This window comes from Mustela nigripes, chromosome 1 (assembly GCF_022355385.1).
Source record: "Mustela nigripes isolate SB6536 chromosome 1, MUSNIG.SB6536, whole genome shotgun sequence".
NCBI lineage: Eukaryota > Metazoa > Chordata > Mammalia > Carnivora > Mustelidae > Mustela > Mustela nigripes.
Genome location: NC_081557.1, coordinates 202,767,391 through 202,780,162, shown reverse-complemented (window position 1 = coordinate 202,780,162; position 12,772 = coordinate 202,767,391). Strand labels below are relative to the sequence as shown.

Genomic DNA, 12,772 nt, shown 5'->3' with positions numbered 1-12,772 from the left:
GGATTGGGCCGCTGCCTTCGGTTCAGGTCATGATCTCAGTGTCCTGGGATCGAGCCCCGCATCAGGCTCTTTGCTCAGCGGGAGCCTGCTTCTCTCTCTCTGCCTGACTCTCCGCCGACCTGTGATCTCTCTCTCTGTCAAATAAATAAATAAAATCTTTAAAAAAAAAAAAAAAGGTTTTTTATTTCAGAGAGAGTGAGCGAGCGAGCGTGTGAGCACAAGAAGGGGGAAAGGCAGAGGCAGAGGGAGAAGCAAACCTCACACTGAGCAGGGAGCCTAATGTGAGACTGGCTTCCAGCACCCTGAGATCATGACCTGAGCCTAAGAGAGAAGTTTAACTGACGAGCCACTCAGGTGCCCCCTAGAATATATAAAGAATTCTAACAACTCAAACAATGCAATTAAAAATGGATAAAGAATCTGAATAGATATTTCTCCAAAAAAATACACAAATGGCCAATAAGTACATGAAAAGATCATTACCATCACTAGTCATTAGGAAAATACAAATTAAAATGCAAATCAAGATATCACTTCAGGGATACCTGGGTGTCTCAGTTGGTTAAGCATCTGTTTTGGGCTCAGGTCATGTTCCCAGAATCCTGGGATTGAGCCCCACATGGAGCTCCACGCTCAGCGAGGAACTTGTTTCTCCCCCTACTTCTGCCCCTCCCCCCTCTCATGCTCTCTTTTTCTCAAATAAAATCTTAAAAAAAAAAACCACTTCACACCCAGGTGGCTAAGATTAAGGAGACATCATGTGTTGGCAAGAACACAGAGAAACTGGACCCCTTGCGCTGTGGCAGGAATGAAAGTAAAACAGGGTAGCTGCTTTTGAACAATCTGGCGGTTCATCAACAAGTAAACACAGAGTGGCCAAATGAACTAGCAGTTCCACTTCTAGGCATAAACCTAAGAGAAATGAAAATATATGTCCACACAAAACTTGGACACACATGTTCACAGAAGCATTACTCATCACAGCCAAATGGTGTGAGAACTCCCCAAATGTCCGTGATACAGAGGTGTCATCGTGGGGCTATATTCCACAACACGCAAGACCCCTGGAGCCGCTGTGCTAAGTGAATGGAGAAAGCAGACACAAAAAGCCACATGTTGCTAAGACGCGTCCACCCAGAAAGGACAGTGTCACGAACAAATCAGGAGGGGCCAGGGGCTAGAAGAAGGACAAGGGGAGTGACCGCAAATGGGGATAGGCTTTCTTCTGGGGTGACAGAAAGTTCTGGAACCTGGTGTAGAGGTTCTGGTCTAGGTTACACAGTGCACTTCATGCCACTAAGTGGTATACTTTGAAAGGGTGAATTCTAGGGTGTGAGAGTATGAGGCTGTTTTTTAAAAACATGAAAACCGTGAGGTAGTTGCTGGCATTCTGATGCATAACCATCACCAAAGTGCTCCGTGAGCTGGAAACGTGAGCGGTGACGCCAAGTGGCTCATGATCCTGCTTGTTTTAAAAACAGTGTTTATGTGAAAGTGTGAGGTTTCCTAGAGTCCGAGTGACCACTGCCCAGGGAGAAGGCTGGGAAGTGGAGTTGGGGCTCTGCAAGGACACGCTGCCTGTGTCACCTCCAGGCTCTCAGGCAGGCCAGACCCATATCACCCAGATGGCAGTGGCTCCTCAGGGCAGGGGAGCGTCAGTATCTCTGGGGCACTGTGATTAGAATGCACACTATTTCCTCTCAAGAAATCCATGCAACAAATGGTGGCTGTGGTTCTAGCCCAGTCCCGTGTCTGCGTTCCCATCCTGGCACCCTGGCTGCGGGAGGCTGGAAGAGGGGCAGACAGCCAAGGGGACTGTACACACCACGTCTGGCCCTCTAATTCAGCGCATAGTTAAACTGGTTTGCAAACTTCTCGTGCTTCTTCCGGTCCATCTGATTCATGACTGTGACCACTCTTTGCACAGCAGCCCTGTGGGGAAAGCAGAGCGAGAGGAGATCAGAGAAGCCTGGCCAGGGCTCTGGGCTCTGAGTGTGGTCTGGCTGGGATTAGGCCCTAGTCCTCAGTGGCTGCTTCATGCAGACCGCTCAGACTGTGCAGATGGGCAACACAGCCCAGAAATGGCTGCAGCTTACCTGTCCGGAGCCTAAAGCAACCCCATGGGAGCTCCAAGCCCCAAGCCCCCAGGATCCCAACCTCACCAGCACCAGGCTGCACCACAGACTGACAGCAGAGCCTGCCCAGCAGGCTGGAGGGGGAGCAGACTGAGGGCGCAGGCCCCATGCACAGCACCCCAGGACAGAGCCGTGGGGCAACACTGCAGACCTGCCAGCAAAGACTCGAATGGGCCATCAAGCGTGTCTGCTGCCTGTTCAGCAGGGCCCTGGGCCCAGGAGGAAGGCTCCGAGGTCACCAAGCAGTGATGCCCTGCTGCCCCCAAGTGCCCAGGTGACCACCAGGTGCAACTCCGGGGCTCAGTCACCTTTGGTCCTCCAACAGGATGAGCTCATGGGGCTCCCTCCTGTCCAACCCTGCATAGGCCAAGTATGTGGTGATGCTGGCCAGGATGGACATGCCTCCTACAGCCGCCGCATGGAGCAGAATGCCTTCCAGGTATCATCTGCTTGAGAAGGTCGCCCCACGAGGATGGCCTGATGGCACCCATGACGTGTGCATAGATCCAACCAAGGAGCCCACGGCCTCACAGGGCTTCCTACAGGAGCACCCTGAGTGTGCTCATCTGGCCAGCCCCGGTGGTGGGCAGGCAGTGAGAGCACTGGCTGGCAGCCTTCCTGCCTGAGCCCTGCCAAGTCCCCAGCCACCAGGCATGTCCAGCTGAGCTCTGGAGATGCCCTGTCCCAGAGCCCCCTCCCCGGCAGCACTGGCCAAGGTCTGCTAAAGCAGAGACCCATGTGGTGTCTCCCATCTCCCCAGTCTCGGCCAGCCTCCCCTGCCCGCTGTCCCCACGCAGACACCTCCGGGCACGATCACAAGACAGCCCCCCAGGGCCAGCTGGCCCCCCACCACCAGAAAAGGAGGGAGTGCTGGCTGATCAGTGAAGCTCATCCACCACCTTCGGGGTGACCAGCTTCAGGCCCCTCTAGGGTCCCCAAATCCAGGGGCAGGGGGCAGACATGGGGCGAGTAGCTCTTACTTGGCAAACACCTTCTTGGCAATACGTGCGCGGGCAGTGTTGGCCCGCCGCTTCAGGTCGGTGAGGCCAGGATGCTTCCTCCTCTTGCCCTTGCTGCTCCTGCTTGACCCAGACGAGCCAAGGTCCACTCCAGTGGCAGCCTCCACATCTCTCATAAACTCGGGGTCCTGCCAATCTGCAAAGAGATCCCAGGATTCCAAGACACTCCTGACACTGACCAGAGAGCCTCTCTCCCAAGCCCTGACCCGTCTCGGCCCACTGCTGGCCAGCAACAAAAGGGGCGGACGGCAAGGCAGAGCTGCCCACCCATCCTGGGCCCACAGGCCCCTCTGCCACCAGATGCCAGAAAAGAGCTGGGAGGGGACCCAGAAGCTTCATCTGGTGTACCCACTAGCCCCCCAGGCAGGAAGGTAGCTGAGATGGGTGCCAGTGGCAGGCTACTTCCCAGCCTCCAGCAGGACTGGTCCACCTGGCCCCCAGTGACAGCGGCCAGACCCATCTGACGACTGGTGTTTGGGTGCAGCAGGGGAGCAAGGGCCCAGCGCTCAGGACAGGCTGAGCTTTCTTTTTCACTTGTCCAAAGAGGACTTGGCAATGGGCTTCAATGAGGGAGTCAGTTTACCAGGGCAGTTCTGTTCTTCCTGCTACGGCCCAGGTCAGGCAACGCAGCAGGGGACGCTGTTCCACGTACCACAGAGCCTGGCCTCGCCAGCCTGGGGCTGCACCCCAGCCAGGCCAGCATGCTCATTTGCCAGGACCAAGGAATGCTTTCACTGTCTCATGCCGGGGTCCCCACGGCCCTACTCATGCCCTGGCTTCTCCTTCCCATCCTGGCCTCAGCTTTCTGGTCCCAGTAGGAGCGGGCCTGCGTCTGGTGGTGGGGTTGGGCTCTGTGATATCAGGCGCATCCTGGTCAGGAGGGTGACAGCACAGCCCCCCTCATGTGCCCAGACCTTGGGCCACTGAGCCCAGCTCACAGGAGGGTGCCAAGCACCCCACATGCCATTGGTGACAACCATGCCCACTGGAACCCCATGGAACATGCGCCCCAAACAGATGGCTGAGCCTCCCCAAGTTGATTTTTTGAAGTGAAGGAGTACAGGGCCGCACAATTCAGATCCAGGAACGATTAATCCGAGATTAAGGAAAACTGTCTAAACAGTTTATCTCCCATAATAAGAAGGCGCCACAGTTTAGGGGCCCAGTGAATGGAGCAATTGTTTAAACACCACGGAAAAATACCGGCGGCCGGGAGAGATGGAATGAGCATCTCAGTAAAATGAAGGAGCAATTTAAAAGCCTTTGAGGAAAATCAATAGCTGCCGGGGCCGCACGGCCTTCCTGTGCGCTGGCGGGCCTGGAGCTTGGTGCATTGTCACCAAGGTTAGCGCCGGGGAAAGAAAATTGCTGCGCGTGCGAGGGAGGCGGGGATCAATACTGTAGTTAGTAAAGAGATGCTATTTCACATCTGACTGGCCAGCGCCGGCCCGCGGCCGCAGCCCGATACCTGTTGTTAACAAGTCACCGAGGCCTGGAGAACCAGATACTCTTCAGGGTTGACACAAAAAATACGCACTTAATTTGCTACTGAGTGTGAGCCACCAGGGAAGGCCTCGCCCCACGGATTAGTAGGTCAGGGGCCCCTCCCTGCTGCTGTCTCCGGCCTGGGGGCTCAGACACAGCATCAGCCTGAAATCTCAAATCTGTCAAAGGGAAAGACCCCACTAATGACGATAAACTCCACCTGGCTGGGACCCTCACATGCAGGCCAGCACTGTCCCCACACACGGGGGCTCCAGGTTCCACAACGTGGCTTTCTTGGGACAGCGAAAGCCCCAGGTGGCCAGGACCTCCAGACCCTAGCCCAGGCTTGACAAACCACAGAGACTCCGAGACGGGTCAGAGGTCTGATGGGTAACCCCCACATTCTGAACATACCCACATGCTTCCCAGAGAGTGACAGCCACTTCTAGGGGACACCATGTGACCCTGCTATTCAGGGGTCCTCAGGAGTCACAGGGTGGCCAACCTGTGGCATGTGCCCAGCACAGGGCATCAACACACATACTGTGTTGAGACAAGTTCCCCAAGTTGTCCTGAGAACACTTTTGCGGTTCAGGGCCTGAAGCTAATCTATCAGCCAGAACCTGAAATGGCCTCTGTGTGGAACTGGCTGCCGAGACCTGGGGCTCAGGGCCTACCTGGGACCTTCTTATGTCTGCCTGGGCATGCACACATGCATGCACATCCTACTTGGACACCCGTGTGCACACACCCATGCACACCCCATTTGCACACCTATCCCACTCACACACCTGTGCACACGAGCACATGCACTCACAGCTGTGTGTACACACACATGCCCCAAACCTCCCATGCTACAGAGAACCTGCCGCTCTCCTCTCTGGAGCATGGGCTTCAGCCAATAGCCTTCTTACCTTCATTCTCCAATTTCCTTAAAAACGTGATTCAGAACCCAGACCCGAGCCACCAAACAACATGATGCTTTCTGGCCGTGAGTCCGTTTCTCCCGGGGGGGAGCGATATGAAAGCCAGGCCCAACCAGAAGCCCATGTCCCCCGGGGGGCTGCTATGAGTTACGAACACACTGGAGGCAGCAGGTAGCCGCTGGGTCCCAGGCTATCCCCCCACACAGCACCCAGCCGTCTGCTCTGGCCCCAGACCTACCTGCATGCCCCGCCCCCTTCTGCAGCCGCCTCTGCTCCCAGGCCCTGTCCTCTGGCTGGAGGGGCCGGCCCATGTCATCTCTGGGGATGATCTTCCCGTGGAATGGACACTGGGACAAAGAGAAGAGAAGTTCTGGCCACAGCCACCTCCCTCACTCTGGCTACCTGGTGCTCAGCGCAGCACGGGCACAGGAGGGGTTGTGTGGGGCAGGCATACAGGAACCAGCGTAGAGCACTGAGGTCCTGGACATCAGACCCCCAACCCCAGGCACGAGGTGGTGGCAAGCAACGCGGGCCAGCCATGGACAAGCCCTCTCTGAGGAGGGGCCCCATCAAGGGCCACAGCTGACTTCACAGGGGCCGGCGAGAGCCCAGCACTCCATACAGCCACCCCATTCCAGCGGCAACCATGCCCATGTGTGCCTGTGGTCCTTGCCAGCCTTGGCTGCCACCTCACCTTTAGCCGGTCCTGGCGTTCACAGAGCCGGCCGTCAGGCCTCGGGGCACGGCACCGGTGCTGGACGGGCTCGAACCTTCCTGCGAAGGTAATGGAGCGGCTCTGCAGCATCTCCGAGACAGCGGCACTGTCCACTTCTGTGTCCACCTCGCTGGGCTTCCAAAAGCGGTGCTCAGAGTCACACCTGCAACACCAGATTCTCAGAGCCACCATGGGGAGGTTGCCTGGCACTGTGGCCGCAAGGCTGGGCCAGGCAGGGCAGTCTGAGGATAGCAGACCCAGACTTCTGGACCCTGTCACAGGTGCCACAAGCCCAAACTCAGAAAGGGTCCTCCCCTATCCAGCCTCCATGGCTGCGCCCAGCCTGCCAGGACTGCAAGCTCCCCAGCAGGTTAACCAGTGGATCCACCTGTGCCCCCTTCTTGTCTGTGGCCCCCAGAGGACAGCGCCAGCTGGCACAGCACAGGGAGTCCTCGCAGAGCCCCAGGCCTGGCCCACGTGCAGGGTTAAGTCAGAGCACTGGAGGGGCAAGGATGGGTCATGAAGGGCCCTGGGCCCAGGCAGCCAATCCTTCACACCCCATGATGCCAGACTGTAGGAGGATGGTGCAGGATGTCTCCCTAGGGAGTCACAGGAAGGCTCAGAAGAGGTCTAAAAGGCGCCCCCTGGCACAGTTCTGTGGTCCTACTAGAGCCTGCATGTGGTGATCACCCCCACAGGGAAGGTGAGGCAGAGCTAGGCCCTGGGCCCGGTGGTGTTTGTGGGCCGGGGAAAGGTGGGACCAGACACACCCACACTCACTTGAGGATCTTTCCTGGCTGCTCCTGGCCCCAGTAGCACAGGTCCACCCCAAAGGGTACAACAGGTGCCCGGGCCCGCTCTGCTGCCAGCTTCCCAGCCTCCTCGTGTCCCATAGGCATCCTAGCGAGGTCACAAGAACAGGACATGCTGACTGTGCATGCAGGAGCTGCCACAGGCCCCGTCTCTCCCTCTTGTCCTCTGCTCTCAAAACAAAGACCCCGGGTCAACACGTCCAAGCAGTGACCTCTGCCACCTTGGGCTCGGGGTCCAGGGCTGCCGCTGAGTCCTGGCACCAAGCCCAGAGGTCTTCAGGGAGCTCTGCAGGGAGCTGGTCTCAGATCTTTGGACTTCTTCCTGGGTCTGACACCTGTCCCCACCAGCTCTCCGAGGACCCCTCTCTCCCATGCAAGCCAGAGGCACAGACAGTGGCAGGTGCTCATCTAGCCCGGGGCACACTCACAGTCACCCCCACACAGCCAGAGGGGTCTGGGAAGCCTGCGCCAGGCAGAGGTAGGCATCTGGAGGTCACCTGGGGCTCGGGGCAGGGAGCGAGCGTCCACGTAGGTGGTGACGCTGGGCAGCAGCAGAGGTGGGGTCATGCGCCTCCTCGTCCTGCCTTGTTGTCCTCCTGGCCTGCACGCCCCGGGTAGAAGGGTCCTTCTCCAGCCCTGGAACACAGAGGAGCTGTTCCTAGCCACTGCTCCCATGACCCCAGACCGACCCCCAGGGGCACTATGCTCTATCTCGACCCTCTGCTGGTGGCCCAGCAGTGATGACCCATGTCAGCCTGCAGCCAGGCTCCAGCTAGAAGAGGCCACCACGCTGGCGCCTCTGTACACCTCCACCAGAGATGGCCAGAGACGAGGCTACCAGGCTGCAGAGCTTTTAGGCCAGCGTCCATCCCAAATCCTCAGAGCAGGGTGAAGGGCAGATTCCTAGCACCATAAGGGCCCTCCCTGGCCCCCTCCGGCCCCTCTTGCAGGGCCTATGGCCACACTGCCCCCGCGCAGGCCAGGGTCCCAGGGCAGCACACAGTGTGGGTGGCTTCAGCAGAGGCGTGCCACCCAGAGCTGAGGTTCTGTGGGCTGAGCGCAGTCACACGTGAGGACTGTGACATGCCAGGAAGGAAGCTGAGCAGCATGTTCCAGACAGAGGGCGAGATGTCCAGCAGCATGTTCCAGACAGAGGGCGAGATGTCCAGCAGGTCAGGTGTGTTGCATGCTCCCCAAGGGCTGTGGGGCCCGGAGCACACTGGAGCTTCGGAAGAGGAGGAGAGAGCAGAGACCTCCCCACAATGGACAGCGGTAATGACTCATGGACTGTAGTGGGCGCCCCAGGCGGTGGGCACCCCAGGCAGCGGGCGTGGGATGAAGCCAGATGGCAGCTTTCACAGCTCAGGTGCGGACACTGGATGTGCTGCATACCAATGTCAGCATCTTCGCTACTGGCCCCCAAAGCACAGAAAAAATACCTGGAGTTGGGAAGCAGTTGAAGAAATGAGACACTCAATTTTGCTGGAATTTGGGAACTACCCAAATGGCCCACTGAGTGTCAAGAAAAAGAGAGAGAAAACATGGCTAGTAGACTTACAAGGAAACTTAAGGACGATAAGATGAAGATCCAAAAAGCTTCTAGAGAGGAACAGCAGAAAGGGCAAAGGACAAGCATCCCACCGACACCAGTGTTTTTAACAGTGACCGTGAACGTGAAGTCTCTGGAGCTCCTCCTGAGAAGCTTGAAAGAGAAGACGAGCTAGAACTTTCTATCTAGCTCACTAGCACCCTGTGGTGCCTGTGAGGGAGAGCCTCACACACATGAGACCCTTTCCGGAGCCACAGGAAGGCCTGCTTTGAAAACACTCTCTGAGCGAGTCATCAATCCATCCGTCAGGGAGGAAAGGGAGTTTGGGGCAAGGCTTGCAAGCGGGAGCACAAAGTGATACCTCTGCCTCTCACTGCACACCTGGCACCAGAGCTGAGCTGGAGTGAGCAGGGTGCTGGGCTGGGAGGGTCGCAGAGGGGAGGGCGGTGCAGACAGTGTTACGGGACCAGGACCGTGCACAGGAAACATGAAGATGAACCTTTCAAAAATAAGGGATAACTCTCAGAAAAATCAACGCTCTTACAATTTTATCAATATTGATGGAATGTTTTAAAAACTAGCAGAGGGGCGCCTGGGTGGCTCAGTGGGTTAAGCCGCTGCCTTCGGCTTAGGTCATGATCTCGGGGTCCTGGGATCGAGTCCCGCATAAGGCTCTCTGCTCAGCAGGGAGCCTGCTTCCTCCTCTCTCTCTCTCTCTGCCTGCCTCTCTGCCTACTTGTGATCTCTCTCTCTGTCAAATAAAAAAAAAAAAATAAAAAAAATAAATCTTTAAAAACTAGCAGAAAAAATATTAACCTACCAAATAAAAGGTGGGGAAAGAAAACCCAGTGGGTAATAAAGTATCTGGAACATCGAACAACCAGAAACAATTCATTAAACAGATTAAAATCAGCTAAAAGGCAGATTAGTTCTAAAACTTTTAGCAACTTGTGGTCCACACAAGACCCACTTAAACAGTCAACAAGATGATGAAGCTAAAGACAGCCACGCAGGCTCACCCTGTAGAGTGGAACAGAGAAAGCAAGGACAACCGTGTCTCCAGAAAGACCAGGTTTCAGGCTCTAGACACACAAGGAGAAACACAGTACACGTGGTAAGTGGCTCAGGGGCTCGCCATGGCCGGCTCTGTAGACCCTCACACAATAGACCAAAAAGGCCAAATCCACAGCCACATGGGACTCAGCATCCAGGAAGCCCTTCAGAACACACGCATGCCTGACAGGACCACATGCAGGACCACCAAGGGGACCTCAGCGCCCCCAGACCATGTTCCTGGGTCACAGAGCAGCCAGGAGCTGAGCAAAGGGCAGTGAAGACCCAGACGTCAGAAACCTACACACACACTCTGACACTCCTTTCCTGAGCACACAGACTTGCGGTGTAGATGGCCCTGATGAACACAGATCCACCCAGCACCCTCCAACACCAACTCACGAACACTGGATTTAGAGAGAACAGGAAGGAACGTGGCAGCACCGAGGACTAAAGCGTGTGCTTTAGGCGTGGGCTCTCTGCAGCAGGGGCAGTCTGACCCGACTCGGGGACGTCCAGCCCAGTCCCCCGCAGCGTCACGGGCAGCAGCGGACAGGCCCCTTTCTGTGCATGGTCTCCCTGGCATGTGGCCCACACAGCTTTGCAGGGGCTCCAGAAGCCCATAGGCCCTGTGCAGGAAACATGTGCCCGCACCTACTGCAGATGCCTGGCAAGCCCGCCCGCTGCCCTTTCCCAGGTTCCAACAACTGAGAGCGGAGGACAGAGCTGCTTGGGCGTGACAAGTCCACCAGGGTTGGGACCCCAGCCCAGATTCCATCATCACCATGCCGCCTTGGCCCCAGCTCCCCAAAAGCCCCCAACACCCCCACTTGGGATGTTGACAAGACGTATCACTGACTATGCAGAGCCTGTCGCAGATAGCCAACCCCACGAGTGTGCACAAGCCACACACACGCGCCCGGGGTGCTGGGGGAGGCTGATAAGTGGGCATTGTGGCATTTAGATGGATACAATCACAGCCAAAGGATCAATATGTGAATTCCTAGGAGTTACAAGAATGAAATATATTTTTCATTGATTTGTTGTTTTAAACCATTAAAAAGATGGGTAAGCGTGTTAAAGCAGAGTAAATACTCAGGGCGCTAAAAAAACACGACCATTTTCACATTGTTGTAGAAAATCAATCTCGTTGACACACACTTTCAAAGTAAAACCCCAAAAAGCAGCTGGTATGCCTCAGCCCGGGAGAGAGCATTCTCCGGCAGAGCCGGCCACTCGGCCATCAGACGGGTACGGGCCCCAGTACAGGAGCTGGGATCAGATTTACTCCCACCTTTGCTTTTAGAAAGAATCCTACAAATGCCCAAATCCCCTTTTTTGTTTAAATTGACCAAGTGGCACCCATTTGCCTGGAGCGCTAAGGCAGACAGGGCGGGAGCGATGAATCGATAGCGGGAAATGGAGAGGCTGCGGCTTCCGCACGGAGTTAGGCCGCTGAGCTTGACATTATTGATTTTACCTAGTTCAGCTGGCCTTGTAATTAAAATGTAAATTTGAGAAAGAGATTATGTCCTGACAGAAATGGTAGGATTAAGGGGAAGATAAAAGCCCCTCGCTGAAAATTCACAGAAAGAAACGAGAAAGAAAAAGCACCAGCTTCCGCAGCCGTGTGGATTTAGACCAATCTACTGCGGGTTCACCTGCATTTAATTGAAAAAACAGAGGCAGAATATAAACCAGCATTATGAACTGCTTCGGCTGCCACACTTCTGTGTCTGGAAGCCTCCAGAGCCCTGGGGCCTGCCGGGGCTCCCAGTGGGATTTAGGGTGGTGGCAAGGGTGGGCCCACCGGGGGCACAGCTGTCTCTGGGGTCCTCCGGACCCTCGAGACCCTGCGGCCCTAGTCCAGCTGGGTCCATCACCACCAGGCCCCCACAGCCCACCTGTCTGCAAACACAGACCCACGTCAGCCATGAGCATGACCTTCTGGCTTACGCACAGGATATCATGAGCAAAGGGAGGGGGGCTAGCAGCAGTCTTGCCTCTTTTCCTGGGCTCCTGAGGTACCCTCCATGGGCCAGGTGTGGCTATGGGCACCAGGGACTTGGGCCCGCCTGGCCTCACGAGGAGGTGGCGGTCAGGTGCCCTGGGAGCCCAGAGCGGGAGGCAGCCTGCACACTGTCAGGCTTGCAGACTATCGGGATTGGCAATGTCTCCATGGGGACAGCTCATTTTTGCTCCCTCGTGGCTGGGGCCACGGCTGGCAGGTCCCCTTGCCACGGTGCCAGGGCTGTGCTGAGTCCAGGTGCATGTCCTGTGAGCATGGTTGGCCCACCCAGCCTGTCGCCCAGTCCCCTCGGCCACTCCTGCTCAACACCTCGCCAGTGGGAGTGGCGGCAGCCCCACCGCGCCTGCTGGAGGCCATGGCCTCCATGGCACAGTGGATGTGGAACAGATGAAGCACTCTGCGGACTGTAGCCATGCTCCCTGCTTCGACCAGAGCTGGCTACCAACACAGCTCCAGGCCGAGCTCTCTCTTCTGTGGAAAAGGCTCCATGCCCTCCAAGCAGGATGTGCCAAGGACCAGGCCAAGCGCCTGTGGCTGGATAGGGCGGAGAGGACCAGCTGAGGGTCAGTGCAGGGGTCCCAGGCCCAAGGGGCAGGACCCGGGGTCTCTGAGCCCAACCTTTGCTGGATGCGCTGCTAGCCACAGGAGGCTGCCCATCACCAGACTCCTCCAGTGCAGAAACCTGGAGAAGCGACCACACTGCACCGTGTGCGAGCTGCTCCCTGGCAGTCCTGGCCCCACTGCCCACTGCCCACTGTCCCAGCCTGGGCACAGGCAGCCTCAGGTGTGGCTGGGCTTCTGCTGGGCTCTGGCCTAGGCACAGGAGGGCGCTCACTGCTCCTAACAGATGCCTTGGGCAGCCCCAGGTCCGTCATGGGGGCAGGTGAGGCCTCTGGCCACAGGGAGCCCCTGATCCAGGGCGGTGGGGAGGGACGGCAGCATAACCGAAGCCATTTCAGGCACAGAACACAGAGGAACGAAGGGCAGGAGGGATGCCTAGTGGTTAGAGGAAGACCTGAAAACTAAAACGTGAAGGCCTGCATGGCTGG

The 12,772-nt window shown here is 56.9% G+C and overlaps 1 protein-coding gene across 5 annotated transcripts in view; it reads right to left on the bottom strand.

Moving 5' to 3' along the window:
• Positions 1 to 12,772, bottom strand: part of UVSSA (UV stimulated scaffold protein A) — a 35,583-nt gene that overhangs the window by 7,147 nt on the left and 15,664 nt on the right. For 3 of the 5 annotated variants that reach the window (XM_059379185.1, XM_059379167.1, XM_059379175.1), the window contains exons 9-14: positions 7,590 to 7,728; positions 7,061 to 7,180; positions 6,260 to 6,443; positions 5,804 to 5,912; positions 3,116 to 3,290; positions 1,826 to 1,932 (exon numbers count right to left, since the gene is read on the bottom strand). In XM_059379185.1, coding sequence (XP_059235168.1) covers positions 1,839 to 1,932; positions 3,116 to 3,290; positions 5,804 to 5,912; positions 6,260 to 6,443; positions 7,061 to 7,180; positions 7,590 to 7,728 — 821 coding nt within the window. In that variant the 3' untranslated portion in view covers positions 1,826 to 1,838. Of the gene's footprint in view, positions 1 to 164; positions 1,933 to 3,115; positions 3,291 to 5,803; positions 5,913 to 6,259; positions 6,444 to 7,060; positions 7,181 to 7,589; positions 7,729 to 12,772 lie in introns of those variants that run through there. The other 2 variants (XM_059379149.1, XM_059379158.1) reach the window with 1 other exon arrangement.